This window comes from Orycteropus afer, unplaced genomic scaffold (assembly GCF_000298275.1).
Source record: "Orycteropus afer afer isolate SDZICR_OR568_19922 unplaced genomic scaffold, OryAfe1.0 scaffold00131, whole genome shotgun sequence".
Taxonomy (NCBI): domain Eukaryota; kingdom Metazoa; phylum Chordata; class Mammalia; order Tubulidentata; family Orycteropodidae; genus Orycteropus; species Orycteropus afer.
The window spans coordinates 4521505-4535025 of record NW_006921718.1 but is presented as its reverse complement, the minus strand read 5'-3'; the positions used below and the strand labels follow the sequence as shown (position 1 = coordinate 4535025).

General features: G+C 36.5%; 1 protein-coding gene across 1 annotated transcript in view; it reads right to left on the bottom strand.

Annotated features, from left to right (window-relative positions):
- Window positions 1–4865: 4865 nt before the first annotated feature.
- The window catches only part of ATL2 (atlastin GTPase 2), a 97226-nt gene continuing 88570 nt past the window's right edge, over window positions 4866–13521 (bottom strand). The window contains exons 10-14 of the mRNA XM_042781542.1: window positions 9986–10042; window positions 8474–8545; window positions 6521–6952; window positions 5072–5086; window positions 4866–4973 (exon numbers count right to left, since the gene is read on the bottom strand). Of these exons, the coding sequence (XP_042637476.1) occupies window positions 4866–4973; window positions 5072–5086; window positions 6521–6952; window positions 8474–8545; window positions 9986–10042 (684 nt within the window). The remainder of the gene's footprint in view (window positions 4974–5071; window positions 5087–6520; window positions 6953–8473; window positions 8546–9985; window positions 10043–13521) is intronic.

Here is a 13521-nt window from a genome sequence, read left to right as displayed (position 1 = left end):
CAAGTAAAGTTGTGTTGTCAGCATATCACAGGTTGTCAACGAGTCTTCCTCCAATCCTGATGCCACCTTCTCCATATAGTCCAGCTTCTCTGATTATTTGCTCAGTGTACAGATTGAATAAGTATGGTGAAAGGACACAACCCTAATGCACTCCCTCCCTCTATGCTCTCTATAATTGTCTATTAGCAGATTTGCACAAAAGATTTCTCTGTGCCTTCTCTTCATTTCTCACCTTCACTGAAATCTGGCTTCCTCTTTCATTCCCCCAGTAGAATGTTTCCCTGCAGCCCTCTCAAGGTTGGTTTCCTCCCAAGTCCCATATACATCTTATCTTTAAGCCTTTGTTGTTCTCATTCTCCACTGCTGTTGTCAAACGTTTTCTTCTCTATTAAACAAACAAATGAACAACAAAAAGCCCTTTAAAGTCATCAGACTTTTTCATTCATTACCTGGTTCCTTCATTAATAACTTTACCACTTGGTTTACAATCTTTCTCCTTACTTCTTCAATGGTCATTCTGGCCAAACTTCACTCCACCTAGATTATCCATCCCATTCCTTCACCTTTTCACCTCCGATGATCTCTTCTCCCACTCTTAACCCACCCACTCATAAACTATACCATCTTACTGTATAAATGACTCCTAGACTTTTTTTTCTGACTCAACGGCACATAACATCACTTGCTAAATTTTCTCATCTCATGGAAACCTCATTTTTTGACCCTACTTCAACACCTTTGGCCATTCTGTAGCACTCAGTTTATCAACTTCAACTAGTTCTGCTTTCCCGCACCTGGACCCTAGATCCTAATTATTGGAGAAAATCACAGAATCTTGCTGATGAGAGCATCTTAAGTTCTGTTATTATAAATCCAAAGTAGGTACTTAGCCCTGCCAAATCCTACTAAACTTACCTGATAAAGTGAGATGCTAATATTCTACCTTCTTCCTCATCAGATGGTTACTTTTTGAGTTTCCCAACCATCTTGTAGGACCATTTTGAGGATGAAAAGCACCAATACATGTGGAAGTGCTTTATTAAGCTACACAAAGGCTATGGCAAGCTCCCTTGAGCTTTTTTATACTTACTGTTAGTCAACTGCTCTCTTCGGCTCTGAAAAGCCTACAAAGTCACAAACCTAAAAGCATGGAGGAGGAGCTGTACTGCACTCAAGTAGGTATGTCAGGGCAGCTCAATCCCTCAGCCTCAACACCAAGAAACTGCAAATTCTGAAGGTGAGAAAATCCTAGAAGCCAATATATAACTAGAGAAGGTGGCATTTCTTTGCCCTGCCTGGGAAAGCCCTGATTTAGCTATTTGCCCAAGAACCAACTGGAGGGTTCCCCAAAGTGAGGTTTTTTTCTTAGACAGAGGCTCCACAGAGAATCCTAGCAAGCTGTCATCTGATTAGAAAAGACCTGGCCAAGTGCAAAGATGGCTGCTAGAAGCATGGCTGCCAGTTCCCCAGGCTGATCTCTAGAATCACCCAACAACTATGAAACAAACAGAAAAACACTTGTATGCAGAGTTCAATTCTGGTCAAGGTAGAGGTGGAACTCAGGTCATGAAAGAAAGTACTGAAGTCAAAAAGAAGTGTGGGAAACAGATCTAAGCAATCCACACTAGCAGGTTAGCAGCTAATCAAAAAGTCCATTCCATAGTTGAAAGGTCAAGCAACTACTTAAAAAGATTTTCTGAAAGGCCATTTTGAGTATTTATATAGTAAACCACTTAACAGATACATCATATTGTTTTCTGAAATTTTTCAGTCAGCATATTTTAATAGGTTGTCACCAGGCTAAGATCAAAACTATTTTTTTAAAAAAAATCCCGTAACAAAGCAATGTAACTAAGACCAATAGCACTGATGACTAAAAACCAAAATCCAAACACACTGCCACTGAGCCAATTCCAACTCATAACAAGCCCCATTGGATTTACAAGGCAGTAAATCTCTACGGAAGTAGATCACCCCATCTTCTTTCCACAGAGCAGCTGTTGGGTTTGAACTACCAACCTTCTGGTTAGCAATCATATGCCTTAGGCGCTACATCACCAGGGCTCCTTGTCGATGACTAAAGGGTGAAGTCTCTACCTAGCTCAATTCTGAAAGTAGAGCAACTAAAGCAAGTCCAGGTCAGAGTTCTCTGAAAATATCAGATATGATATACTGCTATTTAATTCTACATACACCATTTTCAGTGAAGCAGGAATGACCAGCTAGCCTCATGAGAAATAGACAGGTCATACTCAATGTCAAGGTCACAATTAATTGTCCCTTCAACAAAAGTAAATTATCTTGGGCTTTGTGTCTTAATTAGGAAATCATGTATCATTGAGAAAATCTTCATCTCTTTTAAAAAACCTTATTTGTAATAGATTACTTTTAAAAACTATACCACAGGAAAATATACTAACACCAAAGTTACTCGAGTCAACAGTTTTGCATTGGTCTTTAATCCTTTTTATTTCTTCTTAACAAACTTCAGGGTCTTGCAAGTGAAACCCAAAATGCTTTCTTGATATCCTTTATACAATTATATCTTCTTTGGGGAAAACAATCTTTCCAACAATACTAAGAAATCCAGTGGTCCAGATTTCACAACTCTTCTGTTTTAAAACAAAAGCTACTTAAGTCTTCCCTTTCAGAAGAACTGCTTAATTATACAACACATTTTTAATTTTTTCATTAATAAACAGTCCACAGCATTCATAAAACAGAGTGGAAAAAATAGAGACACTTTTCAGGTGAATTCTTTATGTTTAAGAACAGATGAGTTGGAAGCAATTGAATACAGACGGAAACAATACAATCCATATAAAAACAGGATTTAAGGGAGGGAAAAAGATATACCAATCGAAGTAAATTTAGAGCTTTCATGCATTCAACCCAACATCTGTATTTTCACTTAAAAACCAAATAAGGTGTTTTAACAGGTGTTCATAAAGAAGGCTATACAAAAGTACTGCAATTAAAAAAAAAAAAAAGCTAGTCTTATATACCACATTTAAAAAAAAAAAAAAGAGAGAGAAAAAAGTAAGAATCCCGGCTACACCTAGTCTAACCACATTTTTCCAACAGAGATAGATACAGAAAATTAACTTTTCACGAGCTTAGCTTCAAGGTGCAGAACCTTAGAGCTCTCACTTGGGTGTTTGTTTCCGGCTCGTGCTCTTTTCAATAGAAACAAATATGGGTTATGTAGTGGAATACATACTTGAAGGCTTCCTTAAAAAATAATCACAAGTTTTATTTTATATATACAACAAATTTTTAATTATGTACTGAAAATAAATTACAGGAAATAACTTTAAAATGCAACAGAGGACAGTTTCACAACAAACATTCCCATTGAATTCTCTTGGGGAGAGGGGTGAGATTGCAGTGCTCAAGGAAGATAAATATCACAAATTTATCAAAAACTTTAAATTGTCTATGCATTCACACACTGACATGAGCCACAAACATTCCTTCACAGGGACTGTACTTATGAGTCTACCACAGAACCAGATTTTGCCATGAGCTACAAAACTTTTAATACAAAATCGTATTTATATATTTATAATTCATATACATGCCCTATCTGTGATTTTAGAAAATAAAAGCTACACAATGTACAGACACTTTTAACTCATAGCTGTAGGCAACGTTTTTGGATGGAATTTCTCCCCCAATAAAATTAATGGCATATTTTATGTACATGAAGGCTAAACTGCAAAAATGACAGTTCAGTTTCCCAGATATGCATCTCCTTTTAGGGCAGGTTTATAAATTTAAAAAGGCAAGACAAATGTACACCTCAGAATCACTTTCTTAGCAACAAGAGCTGTCATGTAATTTCTGTGAAGTTTCTGATACATGCATTTACATAATACTGGTACTGAAGGCAGTAAAGCAATATATACTTTTAATGTAGTGGCTCAATAAAGGCTTCATTGTCATTTCAATTCGATTCTTGATACAGTGATTCATAATTTCTCTAAAAATTAAAATTCTAATGGGATATAGTGTTAGATTCGCTAAATAGATTTCTTAAAATATTTCCCTGAAATATCCTTTTATATGAGACAAATTTCACTAACATTAGATTAAGTAAAAAGAAAAAAGGAAAGATAAAAAAAAACAACATGGCATAAATGTGCTGATAAACTAATGCTCCTCAGCCAATCTCAAGTCTCAGGAGCCAATTAAAAAAATGCTTAAAACCAACAAACAATTTTCACACTGTGGCAGCCATCTACGAAGCCAGTTACACTAAACTACTTCTACAGTTGATTGTAAACTTTGGTTTATTTTTATTTGAGTTCTCATTGTACAGCAAGCATGAAAAAAACAGAGAGTGGAGTCCATGAGGAGATGAACTGTCAGTCTGTCTTTAATCTGGCATGATGAGACAACTGGTCAGTCAGGCCTGCTTTGATAGAGTTTGTTACAGACTGCCTTATGTTTTCCTCCATCAAATTATCACCCAGGGGCTTGAATACCTGTGGCATGAGAAATGTGCAAAACAAACAAAAACATGAGGTAAAAAAGAGTTACATATAAAAATAGATATAAAAATTCAATTTAAAGCAATGAAGAAAATAACCAGGAATGTGGAAAATAAAAAGATGCTTCTCCCAAAAAAGTTATGGTGCTACAAATAATGCAGTTAGACATTTTATAATGCAACAAAAATTACTTTCTTCCTATTCAAACCATTACAATTCCTATGAGATGGATGTGCAATTCCATACCCTATATGCAGCATCAAATCTGGTATGTATACAGCATTTATGCAGACCGGCCCAGACGGTCCTGCTTATTGTCCTACATGTGTAAGTGTGAACACTTCAGATAGAGAAAAAAGTTAAAAATACTGTCTAATTTTTCTTCTTGTTATTGTTGGATGACAGTCTCTGTCGCTGTGCTGATGAAAGAGCACGATGAATCATTCGACGTCTAGTAACTTCAAACAGTTTGGAAAACACCTAAAACATGGAGTGATTCGTTAGAAGAATGACTTAGAGTGCCTTGAAGTTAAAGAGTTTAAGACTACAACAATTTGAGACTTTGTAGGCTTTCTCACCTTCCTGGGACTCCTCTGAAGCAAAAGAAAAAAGAAATGCAAAGACATTTAGACAAGGTTTATTGACACAGCACAAATCATCTATGAGTAGTGATCACCTCACCTCAACTATACTGAAAATAAGTTTGCACAGTTTAAATTCTTCCACTCAACTGGTTTTTGTAATAATGGCACCTCTAAAATCCTAGAATTTTAGATGAGTATTTCTCAAAACACATTGTATTGATTATCAAAATTCATTTTGTAGACAATAATGGTCCAAAAATTTCAAGTAGATAATAACATTTATATCTTTTTTAAAAAGTGAGGTTATGATAGTTTTTAATCCATCTTCTAATAGAAGATACAAATTAACATGAAATGAGGTTTTTCAAGAGCTTAAAATTTAAATTAAACAAATATTCAACACAAGTCCACACAAGTGAACTTCCAAATTAGATCTGAAAAGAGAGCATTTCTCTTTAAGAAAATACAAAATTCAAATCAATATAGTGGGTCACTTTATAAAATAATGATATTATTACAACAAAAGTCAAAATTCAATCTACTTTCTTCAAAAGATGGTTTACTTCTCCAGTCTTTGAATTTAAAGCCAAACAAACATGGACTTTCATATCCTAGATCCTGGAAAAAGCCCAATAATTCATTGGCTGAGAAATGGCATCTGAAAATCCTATTATACCGTCCATCAGTGATAATGTGGCTTTTATTGTGTTCCTTGATGTGACGCTCAAGTACTTCCCAATGACAATATCCTTAAGTGAAATTTTCTGCACACAGGCAATTTCAGCTCACAGTTGGCCGATATACATGGCTTTCCTTAGTAGATACTTGCTGGGGAAGAATTGTAGCAAGACTCTGAATCCCAATTTGAAGCAGAAGATTATTATTGAAGGTGATTCTTTGCTTGCAGAGTTTTGCTTGTTCGCTAGTATTTCCAAAGTACAGAAGTCTAACTTTTTTTGGTTTAAGAAAACTCTATAGGCTGCTTCCTTGCAGTACAAAAACACTGTCTTCATGGAAGACAACGAAGATCTATCATCAATACTTTTCCTAGAATATAAGAGTGCATTGCTTCTTGCCATTAGTAAGAAACTTCTTTTATTCTTCTGAAGTACTAAACTACCAAAGCTTTTTGTCCTTACCTTCATAAATCTTTCACTGATCTTTACAGACTCTGGCCCTGGGCACTGTCAGGTATGATCAGGCCTACATCTAGGAATCTATCCAGAGGATATTACAGATTTAGGCTAACCAAAATACATTATAACTTTAAAGAAAAAAATTATTCAATTCATACTTTACATTCGGACTATACAACCAAACAAACAGAAAACATCCTTTTGATATTCGTCATATAAAGGAAAAAGGAAGCGTGCAAATACTGCGGGGGCTGGGGGGGGAACATAGGTATAATGAGATTAGTCACTGAAAAACAAAGATACCAACCTGTTCCCATAGTGCTTCAGCAATCTGATCAATCATTGTTCCAATTTCTCTGAACTCCCCAGAGTATTTAACATATGCCCAAGTACAAAGAGCTATCAGTGCTAACCCCATAACAAGGTTACACAAGACAGCTATAGAGGTTAAGCCAATGAAGCCAGTCAGTCCTGCGATTATATACATAGCAAACATGACCGCAAACAGTGTAGCGGGAGTACGAGCAGCATGGAAGATATTTTTGCCATCATTGTGCTTTATAAAATTTGCATAGTTTTCTTCAATTTCAGCCTCAAGCTGGTCCTGATAACGACGGCAGAACTCCTCTCCACCCATTTTTTTGACAGAACGAAACTGTTTAATCGCTATTTCCTTGAGATTCAAATGTTTTCGCTCCAGATCCGAAGGTGCAATGTAAGGTTTGTCCCCACCACACACCTGTATAGACAGAATTATAATTACAGTAGGAAAGATGACATGTTAGAAATAATTAACATTTGAAACCAGTTCCCTGTTCAGTTTTTAGCTTCATAAAGTTAGCCAAACTTGTTTATAATATTTCACACATAATCGTTACCTGTTTATTTCTTATCTGTTTAAAGAACAGGTAAAACAGTTTTCCAAATAAGACAAATACCAGTAAAACTGAAGATAAAAAAATCTGCACTGTACTCTGCCCCTGACTTCATTTTAGTGATCAATACAATAGTATAAGATGCTGAGAAGAGAGTGCGTAAATATAATACCCTAAAAAGGTATTTTAATGCTTGAGTTCACAAGCATAGCACAGAAGTGTTATTGGCCTTAAGTTAATACTACTTACACCAGAGACTACTAATAGCAGCACTCTGAATCATGTGCCAGAAAATATTTCAGTAGTTTATGTAATAACTTGCCACTTGTACTCTACACTCTATCCCTGTGAATTATTTTGAAATAGCTTATTTCCAGTAAAGATGATAAAAAGGAATTAGGGCATGCTGTAATGTGACAATGAGAAGTGCTGGTGGTGTAGTGGTTAAAGCACTGGGCTGCTAAACCTCAGGATGGGCAGTTCAAATCTACCAGTTTCTCCATGGGAGAAAGATGTGGCAGCCTGCCTCCGTAAAGCAGCCTTGGAAGCCCTATGCTGTCGGAATAGACTAGAAACCAATGCACTGTAATGTGACAGTACACTAACAAAACAAAACAAAACAAAAACACCCCACTACAATTGAGTCAATTTTGACTCATAGCAATCCTACAGAACAAACTAGAACTACTCCCATAGGGTTTCCAACAAGGCTTCAAATTGGTTCAGCCTAGCTCAGTCATGGCCAATGAAGTAACACTAGAACAGACTCAAATTTTTAAAATGTGGGTGAACTGGAATGCTAACTAGAATGGGAAAAATTATGGGTCGAAGCCCTGCTAGAAATTTAACTTCTCTCTTAAAAAAAGGACAGTGTGTGTATTGCAAAGCAACAAATCTCAACCAGCAAAGTAAAAAACGGCAGTGCATGGCTTTGAATGTGTGTCACTCTCCACATTCCTGGCAATAAGCCAGCATCACACATCAGGCTCCTGAAAGGGCTCACTATGCCTCTTCTGAGTCTCCCATTCCAGTACATCAATCTATAAATTTTCTTGTTCTGGTTAGCATTCCAAATCACCCAAATTTTAAAAAGTTCGGATATATTCTTGTTTCACTTCGTTGGCCATGACTAAACCAATTCAAACAGGTTCCAAGCCTGCTTTCTAAGGCTGTAATCTTTACTGAAGCAGACTGCTACATCTTTCTCCCACAGAGCGGCTGGTGGCTGTGAACCACAGATCCTTTGGCTAGCAGCCAAGCACTTAACAACTGCATCACCAGGGCTCCCCATAACAATATATAAGGAACACAAATTAGTTTGATTATTCTGAATATAAAAGTGTGCTGTCCCACTCTAATGTCAAATTTAAATTTTAGTTACAAACCTGTTCCATACTTTTGCTATAGGTATCTCTTGCTCCTGCTACTGCAGCAAGATTATTAGCTTCAGCTGTTGCCTAAAAAGAAAAGAAAATGTACTAATTATTATACACAAAAAAATCCATGAGTCTATAAATTCTGATTAACATAATACAATTTGTGCAGTAAATATGAAAATAAACCAAAGAAAAATATTATCAATTCCCAGTTTTCCTTTCCTATATAAGAAAACACCAACATAAAGGATATAATAATTACTTTAATGAGACTGCTTCCCTAATATTAGGTCCATGTTAAAATGGGATTGTAGGAAATGAATTAGCTAAGGAAGTGGATAAAGAATTAATGTGTTAAATCTCTAGATGCAAAAAATAAAAAATTATCATACAATTATCTCTCTCATAATCAATATTACACAATAGGTATTTTCAAATCCACCAAAAACTGTGTGAGTTTTATTGGAAAAAACTTGCTTAATCCACTATAAAGCTGGCAAGTTACCCAAAGTGGCAAATCTTAAAAAATATGACCTGAGTTAAAAGAACATTGTCCAAAAACATCATTTGGAAAAAAAAAAAAAAAGTTACAACTATCTTCTAGTTGTAGAAGCAGTTGTAAGTCATTAATACCAAGAGAAAATAAAATGAGCCTTATTCCAAAAAACATTCCTTACCAAAGACTCAGAGAATACAAGAAACTCAGTTTAGTTATGTACACATTAAGCCACCTTATGCAACAGATATTTCGAGTATCTGAAGAGGAGGCACCAAACCTGTACATGTGCAAGGTGTGCAATCAATAGTTATGAAATATCACATAAAATCCTAGAACCAATGACATGTATTACCTTAAACATCTAAAATGTATTTGCATGTAAAGCAGCACTGGAAAAAAATTCAAAGATCATTCTGCCCCCTACTCATTTTCAACCATATCTCTAAAGCCAGTAGAGAAAACAGGTACAAGTATGAGTTGCTTAACGTCTGTTTGGGCAATGTCCAACCACATATACATCTGTGGTCCCATAGATTTTTTTTTTAAAAGGGAAAACAGTTCTCCTTTTGTTTATTTCCCCCTAATGGTGTTAAAGACCCCAAACCCAGACTCTTACAGCACTGGACCACAGTGAGGATATAGGCAAGTGAGGCAGAGGACATGGTATGGCCTCTTGGGCTTTGTCTGGTGGAGGTGGGTGGCAGTGATGGGGGACTACAGGGCCCAGGCTGTTCCTGCTGTTCAAGAAGCAGAACAGCAGGGCTGGGTGCACTTTGCTCTCTCCCCACCTGCTGCTGCTTGCTCTGCTCTTGCCACTGCCCTCTTAGCCACTGCTGCAACCTCCGCCAGCAGCTTGAGCACCAGCAGCAGTGGCGATGAGGGAACTGGAAGCAGACTCCCATAAGCTTTTAATACGGTCTAAATCACATAACATCCTGTTTCGCAGGACATATCATGGATGTTAAATGGTGCATATCTGTATATGTATAAATAAGTATATGTACACAAGACACACACATTACCTGAAGCATGGACTTTGGATGTGGAAGTTCCTCTCCTTGATAAATTTTAATGTAAGCCTAAAAAGGACAGAAGTTTCATTATGTTGGTGGGTTATGAAATTTGGCTCTGCATCTCCAAAGAAAGAAAATCATTAAAAACAGGAGCAATTCATACCATTAAAAAGAAATTCCAGGCTTTAAAAATTGCTTATCATTTTCATATTCCTACTAAATTAACCCTATTCCTAACATCATTAAATATACATGTTGCTAAATAATATCCTAGAAAAATGCTTCTAGATATAATTCAAGTTGAAGTAACAAGTTACATCTTATAAAGTTATATATAAAATGGTAACCACTTTATGAAAAGAAAGCCACCTCAGAAAATATTTTTCACTAAGTATTTTACTTTATTTATTTTTAGGAGCTCTGGTAGCACAGTGCCTAAGGTACTTGACTGCTAACCAGAAGGCTGGCGGTTCAAACCCACCAGTCACTCCTTGGAAGGAAGGTTGGGCAATCTACTTCCGTAGTGATACTGCCTTGGAAACCCAAGGAGGGCTCGCTATGAGTTGGGGCCGAGTCGGTGGCACGTAACAACAAAACAACAAGTATTTTACACCAGCTTCAATTATTTCAGCTCAAATTTTAAAAAAATCACTTTATTTGTGGTTTAGAAGCTCTGATGGTGCAGTGGTTAAAGCATCCAGCTGCTAATCAACAAGTTGGCAGTTCAAACCCACCAGCCATTCCACAGGAGAAAGATGAGGCAATCTGCTTCCATAAAGATATACAGCCTTTGAAACCCTAAGGGACAGTTCTACACTGTCCTATACAGTTCCTGATTCAGAATGAACCCAATAGCAGTGGGCTTTAATTTGTAGTTTAAGAGTAAGAAGGAGAGGAGGACGTTCAGTAAGATGGTGGAATAAGCAGACAAGCTACACAGACCCTCTTCAACAAAGAAAAGAGAAAGACATTGACAGAGATACAGAAGATAATCCTGAAGCAAGCTTTGAAAAGAAGTATACAGAAGTGGATTAGGCACCAACTAGTGGGAAAACTTGAATGAAAACAGGACCTAAGAGTAGGCTCCATTTGCCAAGGACGGTGGGGACATATGGGGAAGGCTGACAACAGGAAGAGAGACAGGTGGTGAGTGTATAAGTCCTGTCAAATAACAAACAGAGGAGCACAATACTCTGCTTGCGTAGATAACATCCAAACAAAACAAAAATCGTGGGCAAGTCACTCCAACATACAATCACCAATTAAATATAAACACAAAAACATCACAATGCCTCGGAGACAACAGAGCACTGCAGTCCACACAAAGAAGCAAGATAAAGAAGGAGAAACAAGGGACCAGGATACAGACCCAAAACACGTCCCTGAGGAAGACAGAGCATTGGAACTCCCTCATAAGGAATTCAAAAGAATTATATTTAGGTATCTTCAACAAATTGAGAGACAGATTAAGGAAAACACTGATAAAATTGAGGAAAACACAGAGAGAACCCTAGAACAATTTCAAAAGATAATACAAAAACAAAATGACCAAATAAATGAAAAAGTAGAAATGATACAAAATCTACACACAGAAATCCAGAAGATTAATATTAAATTTTCAGAAATAGATAAGACATTGAATGGGCAAAGGAGCAGAAATGAAATCAATGGAAGAGAGAATTAGAGAAACTGAAGGCAAATACCTGAACACTTCTTTGGAAAGGGATCAATCAGAAAAAAGGTCAAAACAAAATGAAGAAAGCCTAAGGTTCATGTAGGATACCATCAAAAGGAATAACCTACATCTAATGGGAATTCCAGATCAGGAAGAGACAGATAAAAACCACAGAAAAAATTGTCAAAGATTTGTTGGAAGAGAATTTTCCTGGTGTGATGAAAGATGAGAATATATCCATTCAGGAAGTCGGACAAACCCCAAGCAGGATAGACCCCAAAAGAAAATCACCAAGACATATCATAATCAAATTAACCAAAACCAAAAACAAAGACAGAATCCTGAAAGCAGCACAAGAAAAACGAAAAGTTACCTACAAGGGGCAACCAGTAAGACTAAGCTTGGATTTCTCGGCAGAAACCATGCAGGTGAGAAGACAATGGGATGGTATATATAAAACCCTGAAAAAGAAAATTCCCAACCAAGAATTACATACCCAGCAAAAATCTCCTTCAAATATGATGGTGAAATCAGGACATTTCTAGATAAGCAGAAATTAATGGCATTTGTTAAAACCAGACCAACCTTACAAGAGATGCTAAAGGGAGTCCTTTGGACAAAGAAAGCAACAACAGCCAACAACAACTGACCATTAACACACAAGATGACATAACCCAGAAAACAACCCAGCTATGGAAGTATCCAAAGTAAATAAGCCTACAAGATTGTAAATAGAGAACCAGAGACACCAATGGACAAATGAGGACAACTACAACCCAAAAAGAGGGCAAAAACTGTGTAGTTACAGAACTTCTAAATGGTAGGAAAGTCAAGACAACTACAAGATAGATGGACTATTCTAAACTTGGGAAGAAAACTATAAATCACAGGGAATCTCAAAGAAAAATGATAAACCTTCACATCAAAATAAAAAAGAAGACCAGTACAAATATTTAGCAAATACTAAAACAATAGCAAAGAAGGAAATGATAACACGATTCATAAACAAAATGAGCTCAGCACAGAAAATTATATGGAACAAAGAAATCAGCACCACCACAAAAAGGCACATAACAAAATGACAGCAATAAACCTATACTTGTTGATAATTACACTGAATGTCAATGGATTAAATGCACCATCCAAGAGACAGAGAGCTACAGACTGGATAAGAAAACAACCCATCAATATGCTGTCTATAAGAGACACACCTTAGAGACTAAGACAAAAATAGACTAAAAATCAAAGGTTGGAAAAAGATCTACAAGCAAATGACATCATAAAACAGCAGGGTGGCAATATTAATTTCTGATAAAATTGACTTTAAGACAATAACCACCATAAGAGACAAGGAAGGGCATTATATAATGATTAAAAAATCGATTGAACAAAAGGACATAACAAAAATATCTATGCAGCCAATAAAAAGCCCCAAAATACATAAAACAAACTCTAACAGAACTGAAAAGACAAATAGATTACCCCACAGTCATAGTAGGAGACTTTAATACACCACTTTAAACTATGGTGCATATATACAATGGAATACTATGCAACACTAAATAATGTAGACTCTGCAAAGCACAATTCTGGTTTTTGGTCACTGGTGTTCAATGCATCAAATCTATTCGTTAGATGATCTCTAAATGCAGGAGGGATATATTCAAGATCATATTTTCGCTCTTTGGACTTATTTTAATTGACTTCAACTTCAAATTGAACTTGCATATGACCAGTTGATGGTCTGTTCCACAATCAGCTCCTGCCCTGGTTTTGGCTGAAGATATTGAGCTTTTCCACTGCTTCTTGCCACAGATGTAGTCAATCTGATTCCTGTGTGTTCCATCTGGTGAAGTCCACGTGGAGAGCC